General features: G+C 38.0%; 1 protein-coding gene across 2 annotated transcripts in view; it reads left to right on the top strand.

Annotated features, from left to right (window-relative positions):
* The first annotated feature begins 4,838 nt into the window (after window positions 1-4,838).
* LOC149851219 (calcium-transporting ATPase 5, plasma membrane-type-like) overlaps window positions 4,839-17,547 on the top strand; it is a 217,144-nt gene continuing 204,435 nt past the window's right edge. For both annotated transcript variants that reach the window (XR_016430781.1, XM_089999263.1), the window contains exon 1: window positions 4,839-5,310. Coding sequence is in view for 1 of the 2 variants with exons in the window: in XM_089999263.1 (XP_089855389.1) it covers window positions 5,161-5,310 (150 nt within the window). In the remaining variant the exon portion in view is untranslated. The remainder of the gene's footprint in view (window positions 5,311-17,547) is intronic.

Here is a 17,547-nt window from a genome sequence, read left to right as displayed (position 1 = left end):
TGGCATATGAAATGGTTGGGATATGTTCCAAGTAGACCTTTCACCTACCTCAATACGGCACTTGCCGGTATCACCACTGATCTGCACTCGTGGCCCTTCTTAAATAACAGTTTGGGTGTTTTGAAAAGTAAGTAGAATCATATTTTCGAATCGCTAGGGATGGGACCAATAATTTTGATTTTGAGAAAAATGGTATATGTTGATTCATACATAAATCCTCTAAAGCCACATGTAACAGTAACTAAAAGTAGGAAAGGATGTAAATTTCTTTGTTTTTGGTATCTATATGTTGAAACATCCTTTTGATCATTTACATGAGATGTATGCAAATCTAGAGATCAGGCATATGCATTCATAAGCTTAGATTTTGGTTATAACATTTAAAAGATGTATCTTCCTTTTTGGTTCGATATTTTATTCATCCTATAGTGATTAAATATAATCATTCCCATGTTTCAACGGTGTACACAAAAAACTTCTGTGAACAATACATGGACTGAACCACTTCAACTCACCGTGAGGCATGTATGGTAGATGAACACATGTGTGTGTCTTCACCTAGTGAATACAACTGAATATAAATTACTAATCAGTGTGTTAATGGGTGCACATTCCGGAAAAAAATTTGCAGACTACTCCTCATGGTTGAACAGAGACATCATATAGGTCAACAGAATTTAAAGGATGTCATGAGCCATGCTAATACATAGATTTATCTACATGTGCAGATTCATTGCTTTCTTTGTTCTGTATATTTTTTTCTTCTTCATGGCTACTTGCATGAAGTATATCCATCATGATACATATACTCGTATGGCCATACTCATATATGTGCTCCATGGAACTGCGCACATGCATAGAGAAGTTATGCCCTTACCTCGTTGAAGATACGAAGTCCGGCGTAACCGCTTCTCTTCTTCTCACGTGTGTCGGGTAATCTCGTGCAAGCTCCTCGCCGAAAACAATGGTGGTAAGGAAGATGAAAAAAGAAAATCGTGCAAGCAATAGGGTGAAAGAGGTCTACACGTCGGAGAGGGAAGGTTGGGAGAGGAAAGAGAAGGAGCTTCAAATGCACCTCATTTTTTGTAAAGTCTCTCCAAAAAAAAAACAAATTTTTCCTTCATTACGGACTTCCCAAAATGGCTGCCCATTACTCTCCATCTTGAAACTCCCTTCCATTTCGAAAACATGGAAGGGAGGCTCTTCCTAAAATGGACGGTTGGGCTCCCAATGTGGCCCAACCGTTCAGCCTTCTTTCCTTTGAAAGTCGCCTCTCCTCAATTACGTCCTCATTTATTGTCATTTCGAATTTCAAACAAAAATCCAAATAAAAGTTATTTATATATATTTTTTTAAAAAGGCTTCATTCTGGCGCACAGGGGAATTCCAACTTGAGTTCTCCTCCCTAAGGGGCAACGAGCCCCACCAGTGTGCTATATTCAATTTCGTTGTTTATTCTTGCAATGATATTTCTTTTGACCTCTTATAGCCGTTTGGCGGATTTTCCAAAAATAACATCTATTTTTTTTCTTTCCCTGGAACCACCATTCTCATTTAAGACTCCTCCCAATTCTAAAATCGTGGGCATGGTGGTCTTCCCAAAACATTTTTTTCACCCTCTTCAATGTTCTTTATTGGGTTTCCACCTTGGGAAGTCAGTCAACCACCTCCCTCTTGAAAAACAGCTTTCCTCATTTAAGCCCTCTTAAATGAGGAATTACGAAATCCAAAATGAAATTAAATTATTTTTGGCAAAAACTTACCCGGTGCATAGGGGGATTTAAACTAGAGTTCTCCTCCCTCAAGGGCAACAAACCCCACCAATGCGCTATTGCACATTTCGTTTCATATTCTTGCAACATTATTATTTTTAACCTTTATTAAAGTTTTGGCAGAAATTCCAAAAATGACATTTTTGGCAAAAAGACACATCCTCTTGCTAAAATCCATGTATAGGGCTAATGAGATTTGAACTCAGGTTGCCTCATAACTAGGCAATACCTCATGACATTACACAACTTCACCTCTTGTTGCAATATTGGTCTTGTTTAATTTCTTTATATACGAATTTGTTTCTTGACGAATCTCAAATATGAGTTGGCTCAAAGATATATTTTAGATCTTCTGAACTTTCTAACTACGTTTTCGGATCTTGATTGAAGTTCGACCATATTTGGATCCATTAAGATCCAATTAGATTCTAATTGTGTTTCAGATCCATCCAGGATTTGAATCCATACGTCGTATCCGAATCCAAATACTGGATCCATTTGATCTTGTTTAGATTCAAGATCCATTTGGATTGACCCTATATCACGTTACCGTATTTATTTTGAAGAATTTTAACATTTATTTATTTTGATAATTATTGAAATTTTACAGGTTTTACATGTAAAGTTACCTCAATTTATAGTTTACTAAGTCTCAACATCATGTTGATTTGTTTGTTATTTTTCCTTTTCGCCTTTTATGAATCAGTCATTGTGCAAATCGCGATACGACATATGATTCTCGTAGACAACGTTCATAAAAGAAAATCGTGATAGGACAACAAACCATAATCCCTAAACCCTGAACCCTAAAACCTAAACCCTAAACCCGAATCCCTATAACACAAAACCTTAAATCCTAAACCATAAACCCCTAAACCCTAAATTCTATTAAAAATGGGTGTATAAATCGTGATAGAACACCTTTTATAAACAATAAATCGAGATCGCTTATAGAACTGGTTGCAAGCCAAACTATATCAAGCAAATCGCAATAGCACATAGCCTTTATATGCACAAATCGTTTCAGCCTTTTATCAATGTTTGTGCAAATCATTTTAGCCTTTTATCAATCAATGTGTAAATCGCGATAGGAACATAGCTCAAAAAAGCAAATCATAATTTTCACAGTACACAATGCTAAACTCTTGTTCAATTTTTATTTATGAAGGCCAATCATTAGAATAATTTGTTTAGTGGCATTTGTGTGCTACACTTATTAAAATAGATTTATACACTTATAGATTGTCACATTAAAGAAAAGAATTATAGAATCCCAACAAATAATTATCAGGACCTTGATTTGTATTTATGAAGTTACCGTGATAACGATATGACTTTGTTTGTCTTTGTGAATGATATCGATATGTTTGTAAAACACTAATATAGATCTGTGTAAAACCCTATTCTATGCAAAACCCTACCCTACCCGACCCATTGTCTAGGTCTAAAAACCTAATCTATTTAACCTATCTTCCACTTTTCTGCGGTTGCTCGACTTCTTCTTCTTTTTTCTCCTCCGCCTTCATCTTCTTCTTCTTCCTTGTATATTTCTATCTTATTTGTTCTTATGTGTTACTTCTACTTGTGCTTGATAGATGGGGTTTGATGCTGATACCCTAGTTGTTTCATGCCATGAGAAAAGATCTGTATAATCTTTGATGTTGATTATGGTGGTTATCTTCTGTGTATACATTTATATATTCATGACACATACAACTGTGGCGTATTTATCATGAAGTATATCGAAGCTTATGTAGAATATAATGATCATAATCATCATCAATCGTTGCCGTCATACCAGAGCAAGCACATATATTCTGCATGATAGATAGGGGGTGATGTTGATGACCATCTATTTGATCTATTTCTACTGTCGAACCCTCCATCATTCGCAAAACATCCTTCGCAGTTGGAAAATATTTGCCTAATTTTCGATATACTTCATGACAAATATACGACAGTCGTGCGGGCTCCATCTTCTTTGTTTGTTGGAATCCATACCATATGCAGCTTCATCAACTCTGCCTCAAAGTTTGTTGGAATCCATACCATACAATATTAATCGTTGCACACTCGCGATCACATTAATTGCTATACATAGTAATTGCTATACATAATCATACCTATAACAGTAAATCGTTATCACAATAATCGCTATACATATTAATCGTGAACATAGTAATCAGTATACATAATAATACCTATCATAGTAAATTGTTCACAGTAATCGCTATACATAGTAACCATTATCAAATTAATCGTTATACATAATAATCACTATACATAATAACACTTATCACAGTAAATCGTGACAGACAAGATCAATTTACGTACCTTGGTCACAATTTTCTCTTTTTTATTCCCTCTTTTCATCATTTGCCTTTCTTCTTTCTTTCTTCGCCCCTTCGCCTCCCTCCTCTGCTTTTCAATTCTTCCTTTATTTTTATTTTCTTTTCTTTCTCCTCTTGCTTTTTTCTTGTCCTTTCCTTCTCTTCCTCCTCCTGCTTCTTCCTTTCCCTTTTCATCTCTTCCTCCTCTTGCTTTTTCCTTTCTCTTTCATTCTTTTTCTCCTTCTACTTTTTTTATTTTCCTCGCCCTCCTTCTCCCTCTTTTGCTTTTTCTTTTTTTTCTCGTCTTCCTTTTTTTTCCTTTGCCTTTTCTTCTCTTTTTCGTGCTTCTTCCTTCGCCTTTCCTTCTCTTCCTCATCCTAATGCTTCTTTCTTTGCCTTTCCTCTTTCATCTTCATTATTTGCCTTTCCTTTTTCATCTTCATCATTTGCCTTTCCTTTTCTTTTTCACTATTCTTTTTCTTCAATTGCCTTTCATTCTTTTCTTCCTTCTCATTATTATTTCTTTGCATTTTGGTCTCCTCCTCCTCTTTCTTTATTTTCTTTATCTTCGTTTGCTTTTCATTCTCCTCGGCCTTCTTATAATTAGGTAGCTTAGCTCTATCGTTAGTCCGTGGGAACCTGAGGCCGACCCTGGCGGGTTTAGTCCTGGTTGCTAACGGCCTGAGCCCGGCTCATTTTGCCCACCGTTACGAGCAGGAAGCAGTAAATTCGCGAAAGGAGATCTTTTTAGCGGGAGGAAGCTCCCACGAAGCTTCGGAGAGAGAGAGAGCGATTTTTCGGCAAATTTCCAAGAGAGAGCGATTTTTCCTGCGAATTTCCATCTCTACCAAACAAGTTTGGCGTGGAAAACCCTGGCAGTTTTTATTCGCTCGCATCTATTTCCATTGCTTTTGCCCTAGCGCGTTTAGCTTCCTCCCTCTCGCGCAACCCTAAAGTTTGGCCGGAAATCCGAAGGGTTTCTCCGGTCAGCTTTGTATTGAGGGTTCGCGGCTTCAGACTTAACCGCCGGTGTCATCTCTCCTGTTGCCGACTCCAGGATGAGTTTCTCGGCGTCGCCAGGCTGGCACCGGCGGGACGAGGAGGCCGGCGGTCCTTCCAATGGCGGTTTTGAGGATCCGAACGACGACTCCGATACGTTCGATATCCCGCCGAAGCGGGCGTCGCTCGAGCGGCTCAAACGATGGAGGGTAACGTCTCGTTAATCCGATTCTTTCGCGTCGTTTCGTCGGTTTAATTCGGTGCCGATTCCCTTGATGTATGGTTGCTGAAGTGTTGAATTGATAAAGACTATGCACATTTGGAAGTTCTTGCTTTGTTCTTGGTGTATGTCATAATGCAAGCCTGCCTGGGCGACTTCGCTGCGGATTAGAGACAAAGTTGAGAAAAGTGTTTCGCTATATGCTTGTTTTTCAAAGAAATAATGCAATGCTTTACTTCTGCTTTGATCACATGGTTCTGTTGGAAGGCAGAAATTCTGATTTATGACTTGGTTTCCCACGGCAAGTTTTCGGGAAATACATGCTAAGCCGCGAGGAAAAAATAAATTCAGCGCGTTTGTATATTGGGAAGTCTGTGTATTAGATAATGTCTTGAGTTTTTTCTTTTTCTTGGTGGTGCTTGCTTGAAGTAGTGATCATTACTCACCTTGCGGTATATTTCAACCTCATCTTTATATGTGATTACTTTTTACTGTTACTGAAGAATGTAACGTTACAGGTTTGCTGCAGATCAAATGTCTGGAAATTGTATGAGAGGACATCATAGTCACAAATATTGCTCTCTGCTATATCTCGGCAAGGAAAATCTCTCAACAATATAGGTTTAGTTGGTAAATCTTGACACTTAAAAATTCAAAAGTATAAGAATAGAAAAAATAAGAAAATGATATGTTTAGATAATAAATCCACACATGTAAAATGCAATAGAAGAGATGAGTAAAAAAATATAAAAGAAAGAAGAAAAAACATATTAAAGATATAGAAAAGAAAAAAAGTAAAAGTAGCTGGACATATCATGTATCATGATATTATCTCTTTTAAATCATTTCCCAAAAAAAAAGGCTTTTGAGGCTGATATTTTCAATTTATTGGTGATATGTATGACTATTCTGAACATGGCCAAACAAACAGTAGAATTCAATAATTTGAAGCTAACAATTGGGAGCAGAAACAACCAATACAATATATTTATTGGAAATTCATGCTTCACCCATTACTGGTTGTAGTTAGAAGTCACCATCCTAACTGCACTAAATTGAACATTTCTTGTTTGTATGGTAACTTCATTGCATGATCTGCCTTACAAAATTGGAGGCTACCTTATATGTAAGAAAGAATAACATATGATCAACTTAATTCTGGGTTCTACACGTCCTTTTTCCTTATTCTTTAATGCCACAATCAACTCAACTTAGAACTTGTAGAGCATCTAGTGCTAATCAAGGCTTGTCTTTCATCTTGTTTCCATCTTTTGAAACATGGTCAATTGATTATGTTCCGGAATGATCTTATCATTGGTCAATCCTGCCCTGTTTGAAATAGCGTCATCGTCTTATTGACTATGATTATGATAAAGTTTTTGAGCAGGAATGGTTTCATTTAACTGTGGATGCTTCACCCAAGGAGACTATTATGACAAGATTATGAATTTTACCATCATTTTGCTTAAGTCACCAAAAATTGACCTTATTGATGCGTATGGCAAGTGACTATGAGGCTTATTTGAGTGGATATGTTTCAGCACATGCAATTTTGGAACCTTCTAGTACATCAAAGTAGGAGTAGTATAGATGACTAGGCCTCTATATTGAGTCTGTCAGCGTGGTAATCATCTTAAGTTTGTTGCATCTTTTGCACGATGTGAAACATTGATCATCACCATTCTTAACCGAGACTCAAGTTAAGCTCTGTCTCCAAACCTTTTTGGGTTTGGAGTAAAGCAGGGAAAGGGGAGAGGAGCTGTTGCAAAGAGACTAGGGATTGGTTGTTGTTGTAAAAGTATCTTCAACAAGATACTACAATCAAGACCTTAATATTCTTGATGATAAACACGTGCACACACGCACAATAAGAACTCTTTAGAACACTTGTGCACTATGTCACATGGGTGCGGGTGCGGGTGCGGGTGCGGGTGCGGGTGCGGGTGCGGGGGTGCGGCACTTTCAAAAACCTTGGGTGCAACACGACAAAAATATAAAAAATTATATATATATATATATAATTTTGAAGTTTTAACAGTTAACATTGTCATAATATCATTCATCATGCATGCAATATATCAACCTAAATATCAATAAAATAAGTAAAGCAATTACATAAATCAACCTAAATAAAGTCTAATGAACCTGACCAACATGGAGGGGCTCGACCCCTTCCCTGAAATCAGAGGGAGCAGGGTGGGGGGCTCGGCCCCTCCCCTACCGAAAACAGGGAGGGGCTCAGCCCCTCTACTAAAATCAGAGGGAGTAGGGTGGGGAGCTGGACCGCTCCTCTGTCGAAAACAGGGAGGGGCTCGGCCCCTCCTTTGAAATCAGAGGGAGCAGGGAGGGGGGCTTGGCCCCTCCCCTGCCAACCCAACAAGAGAGCGAGAGCGAGCGAGAGGGTACCTGCGACGAGGGAGAGGAGGTGGCGTCGGTCTCCCCTGCGAGACATCGAGAGGAGAGGAGGCGAGAGAGAGCGTCCATATATACCTCTTCATTTAAATTGCCATTTAGGAAGACATTTTTAACACCCATTTGATAGATGTTCCATTTGTTAATTGAGGCAACGATGATGAGGCATCAGACAATCACCATTTGGGCCACAAGGGCAAATGTTTCTTCATAGTCAATCTCGTATTGTTGACTATATCCCTTTGCAACTAACCGAGCTTTATATCTCTCAAGAGATCCATCACTCTTAGTTTTTATCTTAAATACTCATCTGCACCATATTGCTTTCTTACCCTTAGGAAGAACTTGAGATTCTCAAGTTTTTGCCCTGTTGAGAGTTGAAAGCTCACATTCTATTGCTTTCAACCACTCATCATTCTTTTTGGCTTCTTCAAAGTTCCTGGGTTCTACATAAGAATTAATGGCGTTAAGACAGACTCTATGTTTAGGAGTAAAGGAATCATATGAGATGAACCTAGAAGGCATTTTTTTATTTCTCTCAGTTCTTCGTAGATTTTCATCATTTGTTGAATTGGAACCACTAGGTTCACTATATTTTTCAATGGCACTCCTAAAACCGTTTTTGTCTCTATGAGTATATGTTATAGGGTCTCTCGATGCTCCTTCATCACTATGTTGGGAGATAGGAGGATGAAAGGGAAAATCTGCTTCGTCTTCTTTATCATTGGCCTCATTAGGACTGAATTCATCATCACTATCATCATCATGAGCTAATAATTCAAATAAAAAGGAGTAATCCATGTTTTCTTTAAAAGATTCACTTCTTTCAAAACCATTAACATTTTTCAGAAAACTCACATTTTTGGAAACATATAATTTATCATTCTTAATATCATAACAACAAAACCCTTTTTGGGTTTCAGAATATCCAAGAAAGGTGCAGGCAATGGCTTTCGGTGAAAGCTTATCGTTCTTGTCAGTAAGAACAAAACATTTGCAACCGAAAATTCTCAACCGACTATAGTCGGGTTCTTTGGTATACAACATTTCAAAAGGCGAGATATTGTTCAAGTTTTTCGAAGATAGCCGATTTATTAGATAGATAGATGCTAAAGCAACTTTAGCCCAAAAACCTTTTGGAATGTTTTGAGAAATAAGTAGAGTTAGAGTCTCTATTATGTGTCTATGCTTCCTTTCGACTAATCTATTTTGTTGAGGGGTTTTCAGACAAGATCTTTGGTGAAGAATACCATGACTTTCAAGATAATTTTTGAATTCACTTGAAAGATATTCTCCACCAGAGTCAGTTCTAAAAATTTTTAGATCCCCATTGAATTTATTTTTAATATCATATGATATGTTTTAAAAGTCGAAAAAACTTCATATTTGTGTTTAAGAAAATAAATCCAACAATATCTTGTGTAGTCGTCAACAAAAACGACAAAATATGCAAAACTTTCTTTTGACAAGATAGGTGCGGTCCCCATACATCCGAATGGACCAGTGTTATTAACAACGTGCCTCAAGGCGCAAAAAGCGCGCCTCGCCTCAAGGCGAGGGCCTTTGTGCCTTGAGGCGCAAGTATAAAGCGCAATACCCCTGAGGCGTGCGCCTCATAGGCCTTCAGGCGCACGCCTTGAGGTGAGCCGCGCCTCAGACTGAGGCGCACACCGCCGCTGTCATCGTTGGCTTGAACGTGATGCGTATCATCAACGATCCCACCGCCACTGCTATCGCCTACGGTCTAGACAAGAAGGCCACGAGCGCGGGCGAGAAGAACGTCCTCATCTTCGATCTCGGTGGCGGTACCTTCGATGTCTCTCTTCTCACCATTGAAGAGGGTATCTTCGAGGTCAAGTCCACGGCGGGAGACACCCATCTTGGTGGGGAGGACTTCAACAACCGGATGGTGAACCACTTTGTTCAGGAGTTCAAGAGGAAGCATAAGAAAGATATTACCGGCACCCCAGGGCTCTCAGGCGACTAGGATTCCCAAGGTGCAGCAGTTGATGGGAAGGAGCTCTGCAAGAGCACCCTAATGAGGTCGTCGCCTACGGTGCTGCTGTCCATGCCGCCATTTTGAGCGGAGAGGGCAACGAAAAGGTGCAGGACCTGCTTCTTCTCGATGTCACCCCTCTGTCTCTCGGTCTTGAGACCGCTGGCGGTGTCATTGGGGAAAAATTTGATACACGTGTTTGACAGTGAAAAAGATATAATATGTTGAAATTACCGCCATGTCTAACTCGATTTCACCTAATTCCTGTCCGTCTTTGTTGTGTCTGGATCCTTAGTCTGACCCTTATTGAGCCATAATGTATTCAGGTTCCAGAGAGTCGGACTGGACCAGATCTGGATCTGTTTGAAAAACTAGGCAGACCTTATCAAAGCTCCTTTCCAATCAGGTTGAGCCAATAAATTCTATTTGAAACACGGTAATGACACACAATAATGAAACACGGGCGGCGACACAAGCCCTTTATCTCCGTAGTCCCATCTCGGGACCACCAGGACATCGCCACAGTTGAACATGAGATCCAGATCCGGAATTCTGCTTGAATACTGACGGAGGAGCTGAAGGATGTCCCATATTGTGAACACATCCCTGGTTTGAAACGATCTCCGATACGTCTCCACGTAGGCGATCACCGGTAGTATTCGGGGCAGGCAGGACCAGACGGGAATTCCTTGAATGCTGAAGGAGTCGGATTGGGGCAGATGCCCCGACCCTTTTCAGTAGGGCATTGTAGTAATTTCTGGGTTGCAGCAGTCCACTTCAATGGGTTCCGTAGGACCAGGTTGCTTGGTGAAATGGATTGCACAAATTCATACGAAAACAAGAAACATACGTAAGAAGTAGTGTCACAAATCTCATAATTTTCTTGGCAAAGAAAACACAATAATTTTTGACAAAAAATTGTTTTATGAAAATTCGTTTGTTTTTCTGCAGTTCATGCCCAGAATAATTCAGTTGTTTTTCTCATATTTTTTTCAGTATTTATTTGAGATTTTTTATTTCCTGTTGGTTGTTGCTTCATCAATAAAGAATTTTTTTATTTATTTACAATTTTAGATATCTTTTTATAGTTTTTTTAAGTTAAAAAAAAACTTTGAGGCTTACGCTTTACGCCTCGCCTCAGATTTTGGTGGAGCGCCTCGCTACGCCTCAACGCTTTTCACAACACTGGAATGGACAATTTCAAAAGGTCTTGTTGTAAACATAAATCTTTGATAAAAAGGTAATTTTTTTATTTTCTCAAGTATACAATCGTTACAATTGAAATCACTTTTACATAGACTTTTAACAAAAGCTAAATGAGAAGTTTTTACAATATTTGGATGTCCAAGTCTCTTGTGCCACATATTAATATCTTTTTGTTGGACAACATTACAAAATGGGTTCTTTAGAATTTGAAGAAAATCGACGTAGTAAAGATCGCCCTTCCTAGAGCCTTCCCCAATCAACCTCCCGGACCGGCGATCCTGTATCCAACATTTGTTAGATGAAAATTTTATATCACACACATGATCCAAGAGTTGAGAAACCAAAAGTAAATTTAAGTTTAATTTAGGTATAAATCTAATTTTTGGAATAAAAAACCTTTGTTTTTAAAAAATTTCAATTCCTTTTACTTCAAGAGATGTTCCATCCGCGGTTAAAACAAAGGATGGAGAGTGATTATTTGAGTAATCGGAAAAAGAACTCATACTTGGGGTCATGTGAAATGAAGCACCAAAATTTTGTCTTACAAGGAGGAGAAGAGGTTGACATGGCGGCTTCGAAAATAGCCCCTTTGAGAAGAGGTTGAAGAGCATCCACAATTTGTTGCAATGAGAGAGCTCCATTTGAGGATGAAAAGCACTCTTCCTTTTGAGGTTGGGATGTGGTAGCCATGACTAGCGACTTCTTCCATTTTGGACATATTGGCTTGATGTGCCTTGGTTCCTTACAAAAGTGACACAAGAACTTGCTATAATCCCTCTTTCCTCGTTGACCGCTTGAACTTTGGTTTTGATTCTTAAAATGAGGAGGCTTGTAGGTTCTTAAATTGCTCCCCGATCTTGAAACAACATTAACACCATTTTCTTCATTATTGGAAGGTGTTGCTAGAACACTTGGGTTATTCTTACTTATAACCATACGTGTCTCTTCCCCACTTAGTTTAGTAATTACATCTTCAAGGGAGGGGGAAGTGAAGGCGGATATGAGAGACGATTAGATTTGTTCAAATTCGGGCCTAAGCCCATTCAAAAATTGAAAAAACAATCTTCTTCTAATTGCTTGTGCCTAAGCTCAATAGCCTCTTCGCTCCATTTGGGTTCAAGCATAGCAAGCTCATCCCAAATAGAAGACAACTCTGTGAAATACTCTTTAATAGTCATTTCGTTTTGTTGAAGGGTCAAAGCCTTTTTTTGAAGATAGTATTTGTGAGACAAATCCCTTGAAGTGTACATTTTTTCAAGGTATTCCCACGCTTGAGAAACTTTCTTGAACTTTATAATGTTGGCATTGATTCTTGTCTCCATGAACGAGAAAATCCATGAGAGGATTTTGAAGTTTCTCATCTCCCATTCTTTATGTTTTTTGCTATAATCTTCAAGAGCCTTGACTCTTTCTTCTCTTTTAAGAATTTTTATTTTTCCTCTCTCCATCAAGGTGGTCTTAGGCTCCGGTTCGGGAATCGAGCCTTGGACATAGCCCCGAAGCCCTTTTCCTTTAATATGCGCCTCTCAAACGTGATAGTTGAAGCCATTAAGTTTAAAGCCGAGAGAGAAATTTGAGTCTTTTTCAACCATTGGAGAGGAGAAATGAGGAAAAAAGATACGTACCTTCAGGGATTTTTAGATATTTCTTGGTGAAAGAATCTTCTAAAGTATTGGATGAACGAAAGGATCCACCCCAATCACCAAATATTTGAGGGCACATTTTTCGAGGCACCAGAAAAATATGAGAATCCACATGATCTTTCTTTCTCCAACCTTGCTCTGATACCATGTAAAAGTATCTTCAACAATATACTACGATCAAGACCTTAATATTCTTGATGATAAACACGTGCACACAATGCACAATAAGAACTCTTTAGAACACTTGTGCACAAAATCACAACCCACTAAACCTCACAAATGCACAAAGGCATAAAATATAAGGAATTTGTATTAAAGAAATTGGAGAGCATAAGCTCCAAAAGAATTGCTTTACAAAGGGGAGAATACCCCTATATATAACACAAAAAAGGGGACCTTGGAGAGGCCCCAATGTGATCGTTGGAGCCCCTCCAACGGTCACAAATGTGACCGTTGGAGGGGCCCAACGATCATATTGGGTCCCTCCCAAGGCAAAACAAAAAAGAATAAAAGAAAAGTAAAAAAAGAAAAAGAAAAAAGTAAAAAAGAAAATTACATGCACATTCCAAAGGGAATATGCGCAAAAAGGAAAAAGACTAAAATACCCTTATGGCTGATATATATAATTAGATAGATACATATACATATATATGAAATATATATGTATATGTATCTTTCTTTATATATATAACATATATATGGGCATTACAATGATAATGGATTACAATTTAACAGTTGTTGCACTATGTGAAACATTGATCATCGCCATTCTTACCTGAGACTCAGGTTAAGCTCTGTCTCCATAATTTTTTGGGTTATGAGTAAATCAGGGAATGAGGAAAGGAGCTGTTGCAAAGAGAACAAGGATTGGTTGTTGCTGAAGCCATGGGGTGAAGATACTTCTAACTTGTTCAGGTCCTCCTCCTCATGGATTCATGCCTAGCCTTGTGCATGAACACCTAGTAGTTAGGATATGTATTGTACTAGCTTTTTGGAAAACCAAATCGATCCCCTATATAGAAAATCATACAACTTCTTAGATCCTTCTATAGTCTGGAGAAAAAACTTTCTTGACTCAGTTACTAAAGGATGAGCCCTTTTTAGTCCATTTGGAATCACTTCTTGCACTCACTTTTTGAAAGCACAGGGAAATTATTCTTACTGTTTCTTTTCTAAGGTGCCCGTACAATTAAGGCAAATGCTCATGCCTTATGATTAGTATTCCTATATGGTTATATGCTATGAGTTTAAGATCCATAGATTCATCAGTTCTGTTATTGCCCTAGTGATCATCTCATTTATAGTGCCTTGTGTAACGAAATGAGAATCTTCCAACTAAGAACTTAGATTCGCAAGAAATGCTCTCTAGAAAGACACAATAGCAAAAACCCTTGACAAGGGTATAATGGGAAACAAAAAGAAATAAAATATTCTTTTATTGAAGCAATATGAAATGCTTAAAAAGCACTACAAATGATAATTTTACAAGAGAGGGGTTTACCTCTATTTATACAAGAGCTAAGGGGAGAGCTCATACTTCTAGTCGTTGGACCAACGGCTAGAAATCTAGTCGTTGGACTAGTTCCAACGACTAGATTTTGGTTAATATCTAGTTCCTATTGAACTAGATAATATTTGATATACAAAATAAAGAAAGAATAAAAAATAAAATAGGAAAAAATATATAATATATATATATATATTACATTTTAACACTCCCCCTCCAACTTACGGTACAATGAGCGAAAGTTTGTCTAACAGAAAGTGAAATCTGGGAACCGCAAGAGGTTTGGTGAAGAAATCTGCTAATTGGTACTCTAATGTAACATATGGCAAATCAATGGTGCCGTGTAGGTGCCCCTCTCGAACATAGTGACAATCTATCTCTATGTATTTGGTGCGTTCATGAAAAGTCCGGTTGCTTGCGATGTAGATTGACTCTTGTTGTCACAACACATGCGCGAGGCTTGTGTTGTTTCAGCTCCCATGTCAGCTAACAGACGTTTGAGCCAAACAACTTCCATTGTGGTGGTCGCCATGGATCTATATTCGGCTTCAGTGGAGGAGAGATAACTTCTTGCACCTCCACGATATAAGAGATTCGCTCAAGAACACACAAAAACCAATGGTTGAGTGCCCATTATTAGGATCACCTCCCCAGTTAGCATCAATATAAACAATTAAATCTAAAGATGATGATGCAGACAAGAAGAGTCCACGTGAAAGATAACTCTTTAAATATCTAATAATACGTAAGACTGATCTCATATGAACAGAGGTGGGAGCATGTTGAAATTGACTAGTTGTGTGGACCGCATGTGTAATGTCTGGCCGAGTGATAGAAAGGTAGGAAAGAGCTCCAACAAGTTGTCTGAATGGAGTAGGATCTTCAAGGCGTTCTCCATCATCAATTTTCATCTTGACATTAACTACTTCTGGAGTATCTACTTTCTTTTCATCAGTAATACCAGACCTGCAAACAATGTCAGAAGCAAATTTAGATTGAGATATCAAATACTCTCTAGGAGAATAAGCAACTTCTATTCCTAGGAAATATCATAGTAGTCCTAGGTCAGACATCTCAAAATGAGCTTTAAGAAGGGTTTTGATATTAGCAACTCCCTGTTTGTCACCTCCAGTGATGATCATATCATCCACATAAAGAAGAAGAATGATGATACCTGCATCAAATTGCTTAATAAACAAGGCAGTGTCAGTCAAACAAGAACGAAAACCAATAGCAGTCATAACATGACTAAACCTGTCATGCCAAGCTTTTGTTGTCTGTTTAAGACCATAAAGCGCTTTCTCAAGACGAAGAATTTTACCTTTAAGAAGACTAATACCAGGTGGAGCTTCCATGTATACTTCTTCAACAAGACTCTCATTTAAGAAGGCATTTTTGACGTCCATTTGAAATATAGGCCATTTCTTTATAGAAGCTAAAACACTTTATAGACACATCAACAACCTATAGGTTTCTTTCCAAGAGGTAGGTCTTGGATGGACCAAGTGTTGGCCTTTTCTAATGCATCCAGCTCTAATTTCATAGCTTCAATCCATTCTTCATGATTTTTGGCTTCAAAATATGAGGAATGTTCGACATAGGATTGAATTAAGGCAAGAGCTGCCCTACATGAGGGTGAAAAAGATTCATAGGAAACAAATTTCCCCGGGGGGTCTAGAGATTCTAGAAGTCCTACGAGGAGGAGCTTCAGAAAATCTTTCTAACGCACATGGGGGGCGTTGCTCTCCAGTTCTTCGTCTTGAATACTGTAAACTAACATCCCTACTAGTTTGATCTTCATTACCATGTTCATAACTAGGAGGACTTTGATCATTGTCAAAGTTACATTCAAAATCCTCTTCATTGGATTGGGAAGTTAAATCAATTAAAAAGGAATATTCAGTAATATCCTTGGATTTTTTGCTTTCAAAAAAATTTTCTTTTTCAAGGAAGGTCACATTCCTTGAGACATACAACTTATTATTTTGAATATCGTAACATCTGTACCCTTTTTGGTTTTCAGCATATCCTAAAAAAGCACATGGGATTGCATGGGGAGAGAATTATCGTTCTTGTCGGCAAATACAAAACATTTGCAACCAAACACTCTTAGTCTGGAGCTAAAGTATAAAGTTTTTCAATCGGAGATATGTTTTCTAAAGAACAAGATGACATTCTATTTATGAGATAAGTAACAGTTAAGGCTGCTTCAGCTCAAAACCCTTTTGGCACTTGGCTTGCTATTAGCAAAGTTCGAGTAGTCTCCATAATGTGACGATGTTTACGTTCTGTAAGACCATTCTGTTGTAGGGTATTTAGGCAAGATCGTTGATGAATAATGCCATATGAATTAAGATAGTTTTTAAACTCTCTAGACATAAATTCTCCCCTTAAATTAGTGCGAAAAATAGAGACATTGCTTTGAAATTTGTTTGTGACCATTTTATGAAACACTTGAAAGTGAGTAAAAACTTCGGATTTATGTTTAAGAAAATAAATCCAAGTATGTCTAGTAAAATCATCTAAAAAAATGACATAATATGCAAAACCACCTTTAGAAACAACTGGTGCAGGTCCCTAAACATCCGAATATATTAACTCAAGAGGTTTTGTAGAGACAAACGTTCTACTAGAGAACAATAATCTTTTCATTTTTCCAAGAATGCAGTCTTTACAAGCAAAATTTTCAGATTTACAAAACTTTCCCAAACTTGGAAAATATTGGATTTTAGACATATGAGGATGGCCAAGTCTTTTGTGCCATAAGTCCGTTTTCAATTTCTGAACATTTAAACAAAATACATTATTGGGTAGTTCCAAAAAGTCCATGTAATATAGTCCTCCTTCTCTATGGCCTTCCCCAATCAGCTTCCCTAACTGACAATCCTGTATCCAACAACCATCAGAAGAGAAGGATATATTACATCCATAATCAGAAATTTGGGAAACAGATGAGAGATTTAAATTAAGTTTTGGGATATATCTAACTTCTGGAACACAAAAAGTTTTGGTTTTTTCAAAATGGCCAATTCTCTTTATTTCAAGAGATGTTCCATCTGCTGTAAAGACTTTTGAAATTATTGAGTTATTTTTAAGACATTCGAATAAACATTTATAATGTGGGGTTATATGAAATGATGCACTAAAATCTAAAAGCCAAGGAAAGTTACCTGGACCGGATACCGATGCAATTGCCGCTACAGTTGAGGCTTCAACGGAAGAAGAGGCCTTTTGAAGCTCTATAAGTTGAGCCATAGAAACAGGTGCATCTTAATCTTTCGATTCTTCAACTAATGCAACCTTCTTTTCATCTCTTTTCTTTAATTTTGGACATTGAGGCTTATAGTGCCCCTTTTCATGACAGTGATGACAAATCACTTTTCTTTTGTCAAACTCACCATTTTGCCTCCCAAAATGAGGTGGCCTGTAGGTACGAGTATGATTCTTAGGCTTAGATACAGC

Source organism: Nuphar pumila, chromosome 1, assembly GCF_984573655.1.
Source record: "Nuphar pumila chromosome 1, dmNupPumi1.hap1.1, whole genome shotgun sequence".
Lineage (NCBI taxonomy): Eukaryota > Viridiplantae > Streptophyta > Magnoliopsida > Nymphaeales > Nymphaeaceae > Nuphar > Nuphar pumila.
This window is presented reverse-complemented; position numbering and strand designations above follow the sequence as displayed.